This window comes from Lissotriton helveticus, chromosome 7 (assembly GCF_964261635.1).
Source record: "Lissotriton helveticus chromosome 7, aLisHel1.1, whole genome shotgun sequence".
In the NCBI taxonomy this organism is placed as follows: Eukaryota; Metazoa; Chordata; class Amphibia; order Caudata; family Salamandridae; genus Lissotriton; species Lissotriton helveticus.
Window position 1 is genome coordinate 1,664,654,538 of NC_136068.1, and position 15,790 is coordinate 1,664,670,327.

At 42.1% G+C, this 15,790-nt stretch overlaps 1 protein-coding gene across 1 annotated transcript in view; it reads left to right on the forward strand.

Moving 5' to 3' along the window:
• The window catches only part of PSMC4 (proteasome 26S subunit, ATPase 4), a 70,315-nt gene that overhangs the window by 24,002 nt on the left and 30,523 nt on the right, over nt 1–15,790 (forward strand). Inside the window, exons 3-5 of the mRNA XM_078655360.1 lie at nt 5,836–6,022; nt 6,116–6,262; nt 7,860–7,969. Of these exons, the coding sequence (XP_078511486.1) occupies nt 5,836–6,022; nt 6,116–6,262; nt 7,860–7,969 (444 nt within the window). The remainder of the gene's footprint in view (nt 1–5,835; nt 6,023–6,115; nt 6,263–7,859; nt 7,970–15,790) is intronic.

Sequence of the window (15,790 nt, forward strand, 5' to 3'; positions counted from 1 at the left end):
AACTGGTGGTTAAAAAGGAAAACATTATTCTGACACAGTTCATTTATTGTCAATAGCATCCTTGAGTGTTGCATTTCTGTGATTTTCCTCTGTTTTAAAAATTAGGTGCAAGCCTGCAGCCGTGTTTCATGTCGTATTGAAGTGAGGTCTATGCAATTTGAGCAAAAAGTAGTAATTGAATGGTGGTGTAACATTTAATCAATCTTTCCAATCATGAACTAACTAAAGATGAACATACACTACTCAATAAACGCCTCTTTTTGCCTTGAACTTCAACTATACAGACACCAGGATTGATAATTATAAATATATAGGGCAACTTAAGTAGGCAAAAATACATGCATGTAAACCTTTAAAATCAGTTTCCCCAAACACAAAACAAGGAACCAATCTCCCAATAGAACAAATTCCAAATATCAAAAATGTGTTCGACCTTGTGTATAATCTTGATGAGGAAGACATGACAGAAAAATAAATCCTACAGGAACTTTCTATAGAAACAAGCAAACAGTAAACTGAAAAATAAATCCAAATATTGTCCTTCACTGTCCTGAAGAAGTAAATTCGATCTTTTTTCTGAAGCTATTACAACAGATCTAGAGAAAATGACAAAGATATGACATTGTGGTAAAATAGAAAACTGCACACTAAAATAACGAACAGCATTGACATTGATGGAAAATGATTTCTTAATAATCAAACCTGCCCGAAGGGGGCAATAAAGTTTTACTTACCAAAAGTGACTATATGGCAGAAGCCTACAGACAAATATGCAACACCACCAACTACACAAAACTAAACCCTAATCGTATAAATCGGATGACTATGGATTTGAATAAAAACTTAAAGAATTGGCACGATTTAACTCTAATCAATGACGACGAATATCATTTCATGTTAAATGATCAACCTACTATTCCAACAATATACTTTTTACCCAAAATTCACAAAACACTCCACATTCTTCCTGCCAGACCTATTGTCTCCTCTTGCAACTCGTACATGATCATGTTGATCTATGTAGATCAATACCTGGCACCAATAGTCTACAGCTTAAGCTCTTATATAAGAGAGATGAGAGATTTCTTACGCATACTATCTGAGACCAGTTGGAATGAAAATCTCTTAATAGTAACAATATACATGGTGTCTCTGTACAGCTCAGTTAGACATGCAATAGAGCTGCAGGCTTGAACCTATTTTTTGAAGTAAAGGAAAATCACAGAATTGCAACACTCAAGGATGCTATTGACAATGATTGAAATGCGCCTGACTAATAAGGTTTTCCTTTTTAACCACTAGTTTTACCAACAGCAATGCGGAAATGCCATAGGCATATCTTCTTCACCAAATTATGTTAAAATTGTAATGGGCTGGTAGGAAAAGGAAATTGCTTGCGGAACAGAAAATCAACAGGAACTCAATAGGATAGTACTATGGGTCAGATACATAGACGATTTATGTTTAATTTGGAATGGGAACAATAACTAATTCATGAAGTACTTTGAAAAGTTGAATCAAAAAAGTTTAATACTATCATTTCCCTGTTCAACCAGCAGCACTAGAATACGAGTTTTGGATATACAGGTCTATATAGAAAAGGTGAAATCCATTGAACGTCATATAGAAAAGAGACCTCAACTGACGGAATACTTCATGGAACAAGCTTCCATCCGACATCACTGATCAAAAACATTCCGCAGGGAGAGCTAATCAGAATGCGAAGGAACTGTTCCAAAGAAGAGGACGCAGAAGCAGAGTTTTCTGGTACAGTGTACAGATTGGGAAAAAGGATGTAAACTAAGAGATCTGCAAAAATGTGTCAGAAATAAATCTCGTGCAAAGACACTGATTACTCCGAGAGAACAAGTATTGGCATAGCCAATAGGTCTCGCCTTTGGGAACTTATAAGTGTTTAGCCAGAGATTCAGTGAGAGTGTCAGTCAGCGAGAGTGTCAGTCAGCGAGAGTGTCAGTCAGCGAGAGTGTCAATCAGCGAGAGTGTCAATCAGCGAGAGTGTCAGTCAGCGAGAGTGTCAGTCAGCGAGAGTGTCAGTCAGCGAGAGTGTCAGTCAGCGAAGGACTGCAACGGGCGGCGCCAAGAGAGATGAGCGTTGGCAATATGGCAGTCTGCCCTATCCTACATAGAGCGGGGAGACAGTCGGTTTGGCGGACAGGCTACTTTGCATTGTTAGTGATGGAGACCCCTGGCTTCCATTCCATAAATGGCGCAGTGTCTTAAGAAGATAACCCTGCTTCTGTGCACATGGACTCTCCCGCTTACCCCGCTCGGCCTGGCACACCTTCAGGATCTACACTCCCACGAGGTCTCTCCGTTCGGCTTCCAACTACCTTCTTCCTCTTCCTCGCACCAGAACAGTTGCCTGGGGAGACAGACGTTTTTTGGTAGCCACGGCGAGACTGTGGAATACTCTCCCTCTTACCATTAAGACCAGTCCTACCCTTTGTATTTTTCGAAAACAGCTGAAAACATGGCTCTTTGATCAATAGTACCATTCTTCATTCACTGTCACTGTATAAATCCTCTGCGCCGAGACACCTCCGGGTATTTGTTGCGCATTACAAATCCAATAAACATAAACATAAACATAAACATAAACACACCATGCACTTTCCTAAGGCGACTGTGCAACAACCGGATGGGTTAATTTGTGTGTTTATGTTCAAAATAATCCATTCTTTAGTAGAACCTTGAATAGCAGTGCAGGAGCCGGGTGTAACCGCTCCGAAAAAAACATCACAGGTACTAAAGCAGATTGCAGCATACCCTCCATGTCACACTGCACGTGTGTGCACACGCACACACACGCGCGCACACACACACACACACACATTCTGCAGCACATCTCTCTCAGACGGCTGCATAAGCACTCAGCACATGCAAAAAGAAGAAAAGATTGACTTAACGCTAAATAATGTCAAACACTCACCCCCAGTCAGAGATCTGGGCCTAAATCCATAGTTTTTTTGCTCCCCATGCCATTCCAGTTTGTACCCAGCCATATGCAAATAAGTCTTGACCCTGCTCCTCATGGGACCAGTCCAACCTAAACTGCCAGGGCAAGTCCTCTCTGGCCTGGAAACAAGCAGCCTAGACTCGACACGCGGAAGAGGTGTGGCGCAGCGGCTAGGGTGCCTGACTCCGGTCAACGGGGTTCACGGTTTGATCCCCCACGCCGTCGGCAGGTCAGCCCAGCACCATGTGATTCTGAGCAATAACTCGCTTAATCTTCCCGACGGCCCTCAGCGCCTTGACACCTCTCCGGAGGTAGCTGTGCGCTTTACAAATGCTGGTATTTCATTTCATTTCATTTCTCACAAACACACACACACACTGCTGACATGAAGCGAATACTCAAACTTTTTCTTTCACGATCACTGCCACACAGCAGAGGTCGAAGTGGGTAGGAACTATTTGAAACGTCGTCCCCATGCCTTTTCTAGTCTCCAAAGCCAACCGTTGCTCTTCATCTAAACGGATAACCTGTTTCTGGAGAGGGTAGTTTGGCCCTGACATGTCTGAGGCTGAGACGGGAGCTGAGCTGATCCCTGGGAAACAGTAAATCAGTTAATGCAGCAACTTCCATGACCCATGTGTAGCGCGCAGGTCACAGATACTAATCTTGGGCACAAAGCTCAGTGGGTAAATGCACCTGCCATAGCGGACTATGTGTAGCCTCTAGGGCATGTGTTCTGAACCCGCGCAACCCCCTTTGCCTTGTTTTCGAGTCAAGCAGGCTCCCAACCCCAGGTGCCCGGACGGGTCTCCTCCCACTGCAGTGCCACCCGGGCGCTCCCGCAGACTGGCACGGATTTAAGACACCGACCATAACCCCGACGAAACTGCTGCTGTGCTCTTCAACTTGTTATCAGTGTTATTTATAAAGTGATATATCTCCAGGTGTCTGTGAATATATTGGGCACTCACAGAAACGGGGGCAGTTTTGGAAGCGCCGGTGATGCCCAGAGTCACAGAAGATGCTGTTAGGAAGCGAGGAATCACCGAGCCATGCCCCTTGGCCCTGCCCACACTGCAGAATTTGCATGTCCAGCCCCGCCCTGTCCAAGGCCCTCGGTCTCAAAGGTCCTTCCCTTGCACAAACAGCACTGTGTGCTCTTTGCTAATTCAGAGAGGTCCCGTTCCCAGGGTTGGGCCATCCACAGAGATTTATAAATATATACATATATGTCCATAGACCCAGGTGCGCCCAAAAAATAGACTCTCAATTAAGTGATGTTACACTAATGTTAATTATCTAAACACGCCTTTAGAAAGAAACTCACGCGCACCAGAAGAAATAGCAAAGCAGCGTGCGCCCTGAAAGTGGCTTAGCCTTACATACAATGAACTTAACATAACTAGTAACCTAATGTGCAAAGTGCCGTAATATAATGTGTACGACGTACTGATGGTGGCGGACTGGTTACGGCAAGCTGCATACGCGAAGCAGCATTTTCGTTGCTATGATAACTAAAGCTTTGCAAGATGACGTCGGACTGTCCACACTCCGTACGGACACACGCATGCTGTTTGCTATGGACAAATGGCAACAGCAGGCATGTTTGTCCATGCAGACTCGTGCATGAAAGCCCTCGGCAGAATCGATTCCAAAAGGTACTCCCAATAGTGAGAGCAGCGCATGCGCTGCTTTCGCCAGGCAAGACCTAAAAACATGCAGTAGTACCCACAGAACATGAACAAGATGCGCCAAGCTTGATAATGACATACACTAAAGAAGCAAGAAAATCACCAATATCATCCAAAAACACTGGCACTTGATATCAAAGAATCCAGACATATTCATATTTTTAGGTCCACGTCCTTTAGTAGCCTACAGGAAAACCAATCCTTAAAAGACCAACTGTTGCAAATCCATTTGAAAAGAATTGGTTGGAAGAACAACACAATGTTTTTGCAAAATCTAATAGTTTGGATATGGCTATGATTTCTCAGAACAAATGTGGGGGTAACAAAACCCAAAGATTAAGACAATTGGAATCTCGTCATATTGTCAGACTCAAAACAAAGACACTGAGAGGTCTGAATAACGATGAGGAATTATTATATGTACATCTATAAAAAGAAACTATTGAAACGATATCTATAAACATGCTATGAATGAATATGAACATGCTGTGAATGAATATGAACATGCAATGATGTCCATTGCAGTGTTAGTATGAAGTGCAACAAATCAAGAAACTGAAATGGGTATACCAACTATGAACTAAAAACAAAGATGGTACTAGTCTCTAATCCTAGTCAGATACTAGATATCACCAGAATGCAATTTATGTACAATGTCACAATCGTAAAAATACCATTAATCATGTGCTAAATAAGTTAATATCTGCGTGAAGGGACACAACGCAATGTAAAAAACATGATGACCACAAGAAAGGTAAAAAATGTTACATTGACAAAAAGCACTACTGCCTCTTTTGTTTGCTTGTAAATAATTATGGTGAAACTCCAGCTCCCACAATGCTTCCCAGTTAGCTGCTGTGGAAGTAGTATATAAACCTTTTTAGAGCGTAGACTCGCCTACTGTGAAAAAGATCCTGTGAGGGTGAAACAAGCTGGTGGAGCGGTTTTGTTCTAAATAAAGCAATATTAACTTGGAGATTTTCTAGTGTGGTGTATGTTTCCAAAGAATTTTTTCATATGTGTATATTATCTCTTTTATTTTGCAAGAGATTATTTTTGTTTTGCCTTCAGTTTCTTGTATTTCCAGAGACTCTGCTGTTGGAGAAAGCAGTCTAGATAGTTAGTGTTCTTGGGATTTAAAAAAAAAAAACCTTTTGTTTGTTACAGAAATTGCAACAGGAGCTAGAGTTTCTGGAGGTGCAGGAGGAGTACATCAAGGATGAGCAGAAAAACCTGAAGAAGGAATTCCTCCATGCTCAGGAAGAGGTGAAGCGGATCCAGAGTATTCCATTGGTCATTGGCCAGTTTCTTGAGGCTGTGGATCAGAACACTGCTATTGTTGGGTCCACTACAGGTGATCAACTGCTTCTGGTATTAGTTGTTTTAATTGGCTTAATACTTAATGTGTTTAGTCCAATCTTACTTGCAATCTGATATCTCCCATCAGGTTCCAACTACTACGTGAGGATTCTTAGCACTATTGACCGGGAGCTACTAAAGCCCAATGCCTCAGTTGCTCTTCACAAACACAGCAATGCCCTTGTGGACGTGCTGCCTCCTGAGGCTGACAGTAGCATTATGATGCTTAGTTCAGGTAAGGGTCTAATGTGTTTCATTCAAGACCTCTTGTTGTGACTTATCTTGCTTTGACTTGAGTGCTTTAATAGTGTTTCTCCAAGCCTCCCTCCTAGGGCAGCAGTGTGTGTCCTGTTGTATACTGCTATCCCATGCAGAGTTAATTTGATCCTTTGCCTGAAGAGGATTGTTTGATCTGGATGGGCCTCTTATTTGTCTAACTTTCAGTTGGACATATATTTACCATTCCTGTTTTGTTCTAATTTTCAACTGCGGTCTGGCCACAGATTAGAATGAGGGTTTTTCTTTTAATTTCTTTTTCATTTAGCCATATGTATTTAGTGGGACGTGGTATTTTATGTAATCTTTATTTTTTCAATGTAATATAAGAGGAGATGCTACTGTCTTTGTCAGGAGTACAAGAAGTAAAAATCATCTTGGCTAAGCACTGAACTGAGGGCGGGAGGGGCTGAAAGGAAAGATTGAAACGCAGGATTTTTAGATATGTCGCTCAAGGATTTATTCTACTTTTCCTTTAATAGATTATTCCAGGACAGCTGGTTCCACATAAATACAAATAGAACATTAATGCAGCAATCAAAAAATGACAAACTCTCCATGTGTAGAGTTGATGAACAGAGAATTCATTCATTTTACTGGCATCTTGAACTAGAATATGCTAGATCAAAGAAAGCTGTAATGTATTTGATTATTGTTGAGTATAAACGGAAAGATGGCATTGTTGCTGGTGCTTTTTATTAAAGGCTTTGGTGCAACACTGTTTTGCGGTTGCTATGAAACAGAACCTTTTGTGCTCTTTGTTATCACTTGACAACAGCTGTGTTCAGCCAGTCCTTAAATTTTGACCAAGGTTGTGAAAGTTGCATAGATGTTGAAAAACTGTGCTATTGATTAAAGCTGTTACGCAACTGAGAACCCGTGGGGGGTAGCATATTGCTAGAGCTGCCTTTCCATTTTAGAGCATCCGATTATAGGTATCCGATATTCAAGTGGCATTGCATGTTTCAACAGAGCCTATTTAAATTGGTGAATAACGGACTGGCTCAAATCCTTAGAGCAGTATGCCACATGCAGCCATTTATGTTAAAAAAGAAGCATACGTTTTATGGCTTCAACAAGAGGAACCACTGTTTATTAAATTGGGACTTTTGGCACATTTTATCAGGAGCTTCGAAGATCAGGAAACGCTACACAAATGGAGAAGTAACATATGCACACGGAGACTAAAATCTAATAAAAAAAATACTAGATGTTGGGCTCAGTCCATCCAGATTACTATTCAGCTTGTTATATAGGCGTGGATCTCATCTGACCAAGCCAGAAACTGAGATTACATGCAAAGCAAAGTAGTCGCTTTGCCTGAGAGCTCTGATGCCGGAGCACTCCATCAAACTTAATTTGAACTGTTCATGATGACCTCACCCAGTTCTAGAGAACACCCTTTTCTAAAGTTGTCAGTCCTGCTGTTATGACATATGCCTGTTTCTTGATTTCCATGCACATGCCCTCGCATGTTTTGGAAGTTTCATACAAATGTAGCCTGTTAATGTTTTTTTAATTTATTATTATTATTATTATTTTTTTTTTGCTCTCAGACCAAAAGCCAGATGTTCTGTATTCGGATATTGGAGGAATGGACATTCAGAAGCAGGAAGTTAGGGAGGCAGTTGAGCTGCCACTGACCCACTTTGAGCTGTATAAACAGGCGAGTATGTGCTGTGTCTGCGGATGAGTGTTTCGTGAGCTCATTGAGGTACTTGTGTCTTTTTAATGCTGTCCACATTCTTAAACATGGCAGTAGAAGCCCTTCTTGTTACAAATTACAATGCAGCATGTGCTACTTAGATGGTTAACTGACGGTGTTGTTCTTTGATGACTAGCATAACTTTATTATTCTGCAAATGTTTGAGAATCTCTTTCCCCCACTGAGCAAAGGGTCTTTGTATTCTTTAAGTGCATTAACGTTTTGTATTGCTATTTTTCATGGCTCGTGTATCGAGGATACATTTATGTGTCATAAAATGAACTTTCAAAAAATGTTTTTCTTCATAGTCTCAATGAGCCTGTTACACTCATAGTTCTTTAATAATGGTTGCATTCCTCTTCTTTACTCCGAAATTATAAAATGTTTGTGGGTTTACTACCTGCACATCGTGGGTTAGCACATCAGACATTTTAGATCGCAGATATGTAGGGTCTTTTTTAGGTCTTACCTAGACAGCTCATGAGCTGTCACTGAGACATTTTGTTCTCCATTATTGGTCTTTGAGCTCACAATTACTTATCATTGGTTCGCATCACTCGGTCTCATTTCCTTGGTGTTTATTGGTCAGATGTACTCCTGGCATGGCCCCTCCTTTTCTGTGTGTTTGTCACTTGTCCGGAGCATGGACTCATTGCTTGGACCCTCTACTGCCTTGTTTTTGAGCTACACTTTTCTTTCTGTTTGAACACTCTATCAAAGTATTCTTATTCAGCTGGCTCAGTCATGTTGTGTTCTCCCCCTTAAGTGCCCCACCTGCTTTGCAGGTTAAATACTTCGATATTGGAATAGCTTTGTCTTTGAAAGGTGTCATGTATGTTGATGTATTTGTTCCCTATTTACTAGCCTTACAAGATGTACATTTAAAAAATCCAGTGCGTGAACTAAGCCAATTCGTGCTGGTCAAGACTTCAGGGCTACTACTAACAAGGCTGTTATGCATAGAAGTTGCTTTTCTGTATGTGATGGTCGGAGATACACAATTTGCCATGTTAAAGACAGGATCATTTCTGATGAGTGCCCAATGTTTAGACATGATGACACGTATTGCAAAATATTGTTTGTTGTAAGTTAAAATGAGTCCAATCGGCTGCTCACTATTTGGTGTTGGACTTGCTTTTTTTTTAACAGTGAGGGCCTCATCTCTAGTCATTGTGCTAGTAAGTTGAATTGCTGCCTTAATGGTCTTGTCGGAGTAACCTCTAGCGAGAAAACGTGCACAGCATATGGCCTGTGCTTCCTTCACATCTTCCTCCTTACTACATATCCTCTTAATTCGCAACATTTCCACAAAGGGGATGCCGTGTATTAGGTGTCTAGGGTGATGGCTGGAAGCATGTAGCAGCGTATTACTCGCAGTAGTCTTGCGATGGAGTTTTGTTTGAATTGTACTGTCCGAAATAAAGACTTCAACATCCAGAAAATAAATGGATGTTTTGCTCGGAGTTTATGTAAAATGAAGATTGAGTGTATTGCAGTTCAGTTCGTCAATAAATACGCAGGCCAAACTCTCATCACCCTCCCAAATAAGGAAAAGGTCATCTATGTACCTAAAAAGGCAGATTACATGATCAGTAATAGTTTTGGAGTGTTGGGTTCTGAGAACCTGCTCCTCCCACAGTCCCATATGCAAACATGCATAACTGGGGGAGAAGCAGGATCCCATGGCCACGCCCCTAATTTGTTGAAAACCAGATTGTTGGAACAGGAAAAAGTTGTTTTCCAAACATATTTCAATCATGTTCAATAACATCCTGTTGTTGGCGATACAGTGTAGTGGTCTGGAATTGAGGAAATGTTGGGTCGCCTTTAGACCATCTAGATGATTAATGCTAGTTTAGAGCGCCGTTGCGTCTAAAGTCAAAAGGATGTAATCATCTTGCCACCCTATTTCCTGTATTCTTCTTAAAAAATCTCCTGTGTCTTGTATGTAAGACGGTAAATGTGCTACGTGTTCCTGCAGGAAAAAATCAATATACTTAGATTTGTTTTCTAACAGGCTTTTACATGCAGAAATGATTGGTCTGCCAGTTGGTTTTGAGATGTGCTTATGTATTTTTGGTATGAAATATATGCATGCGATTACTGGGTGGTCATTCTTAAGAAATTTAAATTCATCTGAACTTAACAAACCCACATTCTTCCATGCTACTGACTTCATATACTAGTTGTTCCAAGATGACTTTACAGTGTGTACATCAACTCTTTTGTAGCACTTTTTATCTTTAAGATGATTCCAAGCCTCCTCTAAGTACATATCCCTAGGCCATATCACTATATTTCCGCCTTTGTCTGATTGACGAATAATGACGGATTTGTCATTCTGCAATTTTTTAATAAGTTCATGGTACAATTTGTCATGCTTAGAATATTTAAAGTGACAACGTGCAGTCTTGTGATGTAACTTCTTGATGTCAACAGTTACTTGGTCCTGATATATGTCAATATTGTCTTTTAACATCAATGGGCAAAACGTTGATTTGGGTTTGAACTTGGAAAAAGGGTGCCATGTCTCTGAAGGAACAAAATCATTTTCATTATGCTGAGACAGGTTACTCTAACCTTGTAATTGCTGTAAATCTTTGAGCAAACCCGTATCTCCAACAGTCCATGCGCAAGGGCTGCTGGTAGTGAAAATGGTATTGGGCTCAGTTATATCCCTGTTTCCCTTTGCTGCAAAAAACTTTTTCAATTTGAGTTTACAAATATGTTGGTATATATCAACTCTCTTTTAGGCATAGCGGAAACTGCTCTCCGTGCTGTTTGATGGCCCCAAAGACAAAATTTGGATTTCCGCTGCATTAAGTTGGACCGTTGAGAGATTTATAACTGATTTGCTGGATATCACATCTCCTATTGCGGTGTCACTTAGCGTTTCCAATTGAAATTCCTTTTTCTGTTCCCTCTCCCTCGCCCGTTTGCATTTCCGTCGCTGGTGGCGTTTGAAATTTTTCCCGGTCCTGGCTTTGTTGTTGGCTGCCTTGGACGCAGTGTATCTAGACAATCTCGCCTCATACAGTCCACCTCCTGGGCTAGGGAATATCGCTGAAACCTCAAATTATTAGCATTACGGGCATGTTCATTATCTGAGCCACTGTCAGGCACTGAGCTCAGATATAGACGTTGAGGTTTTCGCCATACTGTGGGTATTACTTGATGCTTGGCTCAAGAGGGGCACTATCAACGGTCTTGTGATATTCATTTTTACAGCATCATAGCGTTTAGCATATGTAAAAACGTGGCCCCGTTCGTAGTCTTGTTTATCGCGTGTGAATTTAAACGCTTTTCTTTTTCTGATGGTTTCTTCCTCCTTCCTTACTCGTGCCAGCATGTCTTCTTTGAGCTTGTTATTTGCAGCAGTCTGTTCAAACTTGTCAAGCTCAGATTCCAGCTCAGCAATTTGTTGTTCAAAAACAGCTCGATCACTTGCTGCGTATTTGACAAGTATCTCCATCAAATTTCTAGACGATTGCAAATTACATTGCGCCCATTCAGTTAACATGTCCGGATTAGGTGCCTCATAACTAGGAACAACCATGATTGAGTCCCCGCGGCACTCTTCCTACTTCTAGGTAACGGGAGAGTGAATGGTGTTCCCACTATTTTGCCTGTTCACCTTTTTTCAGTTTTTCCCATCGCTTTATTACGTCTCTAAGTCGGACTGGAGCCTTCACTGAAGTTGATGGCAAGTTTTGTAAAGCCGCCCCAGATGGATTGTCATTGAATATATCGTTAGCTGCTTCCTCCCGACTCCTTAGCGCGCCGGCTGCCATGGTGTGTTAATGTATCTCGAAAATATTGAATACTGCAACTGTTTCAGACAAATGTCCCAGTCGTCTTATGTGCACACTCCTTCTCTGAACTGTTAAAACTCTCAAACCTCAAACAGCTGGTCAGCTTCACACGCGTCTTCGACTCGGGTTCTGCTCCCACTCCGTAGTTTGAGCACTGTAGTTTGTCCAGGGGCAAAGCGGCAACAATTCCTTCCAAGGAAAAAATTACTGTTTCCGGATTCCAGAAACTCTGCTTGAGGACCGCTCCGCCCAGATTGAAGGAGGGGTTCCGCTCAACCGAGAAAGCCACTCGGTAATTTGGCTGCAACACTCGCCGTTCCCAATGTCTATGAACTTTCGAAGGACGAAAGCAGACCCGGTTTTGAGTGCATAAAGTTTGTCGACCCTGCACCTCCGCCATGACTCATTTCGGGCCTCCCCGGCCCTTAATCACATGACACGCTATGGAGTGCTGACGTATTTAAAGTGACAGTGCTATAATTGTGCAAGTTAGGTTCTGTGCGTCATCATAGACAGAGTCTGCGTATTCTGTATATATATCATTACATAATTTTTCTTAAAAACTGTATTTAGTTTAAAGAGAAGTACCATTTACTAATCTCATCCCAATCATTGCTTTTGTAATCATTAAAAGCTGGGAAAAATCATCATGCTGGCATACTGAACATAATTTACAATATAAACATGTAATCATGTTGTTGTTTTTTCACATGTGTAATGATTCAATCAATTGTAAATTTGGCTCAGTATTACCCAGACATAAATAAAATATTTAGTCAATTCAGGTAAAAGATGTAAAAATACGCTATTTACAAACGACAATATATATATATTTATTTTAACCTTTGTGGTACTTCAATAAGGATATTAAGGACTTTACGGATGAGAGATGGGTAGTGCTAAGGCGTGGTAATTTCTTTTAGGGTCCAAGAATAGGTGGGTTAAGGTTCGTTTAAAAAAATATTTTTTGGGTAGTGTTGGGCTAGTAAAGGGATGGTTTTAGTGGTAGGAAGGGTTAAGTAATGCATATCTATTTTTAAAAGATGGGAGCTTGTTCTCATAAACAATATCTATACCCGTGTGTGTGTGCGTTCATTTACAAACTGGTAACTGCAATAGGCAATTGTTCAAGAATCTAAACTAGATATTATGTATAAGAAAAATAACGATTTTAGCTTGTTTGGATGTCCGCAGCTGCAAGAAAAAAAAAGCACTATGACGCAGTCTAGGCACGTATCGCTGTTTTAAAAAATTTTTTTTTAACTATAAGCTATGTAGCAAACCAGCTCGCAAAGCTGTGCAACATATAAAAAAAGAAATTGACAAAGCCAATAGATCTCGCATATGTCAAATCTATTGATTTTGCCAGTGCTTTTTGTATGTAGGATCTCCACCATGGAACATGCACCCTGCAGCTGAAGGAGTAAACACCCTCCCTGACTTCAAACAAAAACAAAGGATCCAATTAATCTTGTTCAATCCTGTGGCACACCACTTATCGTATGTGATAGAATAACTCACCCTAACTTTTTAGCACAGTGAAAGCATGTTATGCACTTCTTCTTCGCCTTCAGAGTAGCTATTTGGTATATTTTTCATAACTAGTAACTACGAGGCACATATATTGATTAAAACTTGTTTAATATGTTCTTTAAGTCTAACAATGTTCAGGTACGTTCATTGCAACAAGTTTAATTCTTTCACTAGGATCTAAGGTCTGTCGGATAACAAGGTGTACCTGTAGCAGCATTCTTGGGTTACTCTTGACACAAAATGTGCAGTCTCTTGTCTGCTTAGCTGCACACAGTTCGTAGGATACAGGGCTTTTGTCGCAGTTGTCTTCCCGCTTTTTGCCCCTGTGTTTAGCTACTAGATGCGGATTTTCGACTGACAGTGCAGCGGCCTTCTACCCAGACCTCCGTGCCACTACTCCTTCCCCAAAATAAGGTTTTGTGTAATTGTGCTACAGTTGACTAAGGATTTCCGCACCCCTGGAAGTCCCTAGTTAATGGTACCCAAGGTACTGGGGGCACGGGAACTGAAGAGGTTGTCTGAGGGCTGCAGCCTATCTTTTGACACCCCAAGGGGCCAACATACAACATTCACAGAGCTGCCATCATAGGCTATGTGACATGGTGCAAACCATGATTGAAAACATAACATACTCCTGTGTGACATGCCAAAGTCACTGCATCTAATATTTGCAAGCCACCCCTAAAGCAGGCCTATTCCTCATGAGCAGTAAGGCTTGTTTAAGGTATGTGCTGGGCACCGGTCAAAACGAGTTCCCCAGCTATGACTTCACTGAGACATATGGTGTTTGGTATAACTCTGCACTGATTACAGTGATGTATTTATTAATACATTCACCTAGTGGGTACCTTAGAGGCATCCCCTGAGCCCAACTAGACCTCTAGTGTGCTATTGACTGTTCCAGTCCAGCCTGCCACCACAAACAAGTTTGTTTCCCCCTAAAAATTAGCTATGCAGAAGGCGTGTTGCACTGCCAGGCTGGACACACCTCTAGAGTGAACAGCCTGAAGTGAACACGAATTTAGGAACTCCACCATCTTGTGTGTGGTGGAATCAGGAACTTTGGGACAAGGGGAAGCCCATTCTCCGAAGGAACGGTAATCTAGGGGGTGTAGTTACCCCAGGGGTAAGTAGCCCATTGGCAACTGCACCGCACTCGCAGCTCGTGGTTGCACTGCCGGAAGGCTCTACCCTGAATGCCTCTAGGTTCAAAAGCAGCCTGACGGCCGTGGCGGGTTGGATGCCTTCTAATTATTTGCAATTAAATGCAAATAAAACTGAAGTTTTACTAGTCTGCAAGAATGCTAGCCTATGGGGTGAGCACTGGTGGCTTAATGCTTTAGGCAAAGCCCCGGAACCTAAGAAGGAAGTCAAGAACTTGGGGGTGTGGATGGACTCCTCTCTTAGTTTTTGTATTCACACTAAAAAAGTGGCAGGTACATGTTTCAGCCTTTTAAGAGGTCTTAAACCCATCCTGAAATTCTTTGACCCGTCAACTCGCCTACTGATAGTCCAGTCGACTATTCTTTCTCGCCTGGACTATGCTAGTTCCTTTTTATTGGGGCCTAACCAAGCTGAGTTCATCCGGATGCAGCGTATTCAAAACGCGGCAGCCAGAGCCTTGGTAGGACTTCCACAGTTCCGTCCTATCGCCGATACCATCTGGAGACTTCATTGGCTCCCTATGGCGGAGCGGATCCAATTCAAGAGTGTCTTTCCTTTAAGATCCTGAAACTTGCCACACCTAATCTGCTCTGCAATTTGCTGACCCCATATGTCCCTCCCCGCGCACTGCATTCTCTGGGGCAGCACTTGCTCACTGTTCCCCGGGTGATACATTGTCAAGCGGGAGGGCGTTCCTTCTGCTACCTTGCAGCCAAATTGTGGAACTCGGTGCCGGTTCATATACGAGGACTGGAGGATCTGTTGGCTTTTAGGAAGGCTTTGAAAACTCACCTCTTTCCTCTAAAATAGTTTACTCTGCCGTTGTTAGGTTGAGCTTCCCGCCATAGCAATCAGTTATATCTCTTTGTTGTTGGAAGCGCGGGGACGCCCCTTTGCTGGGGCAGCTGAGCGCTGTATAAGCTTCTATAACATAACATAACTCCCCTTATCATCCCTAAATTGAGTATTTAGGGGACCCCCTTATACCAGGACTTCCGATTTAGACGGACACAAAACAGAGTGGACAAAGAAGTATGCTGACCTCGAGGAGTACTGCGGACTTGACCCCAACCCTGCCAGCCTGCCTGCTGCACCCGACCCTCATGGAGCAGCCAACTTGTCCTGCCGCTGTGCTGAATGTAAGAAACCTGAAGGGCTACCAGTGCTTCGCCAGTCGCCACAGAAACTCCATTGGAGTAGAGGAGCTAGCACCAAAGAAGCAATGCCCATTACATCGACCTGCCTCCCACCATGACTACTGAAGCAGCAGATG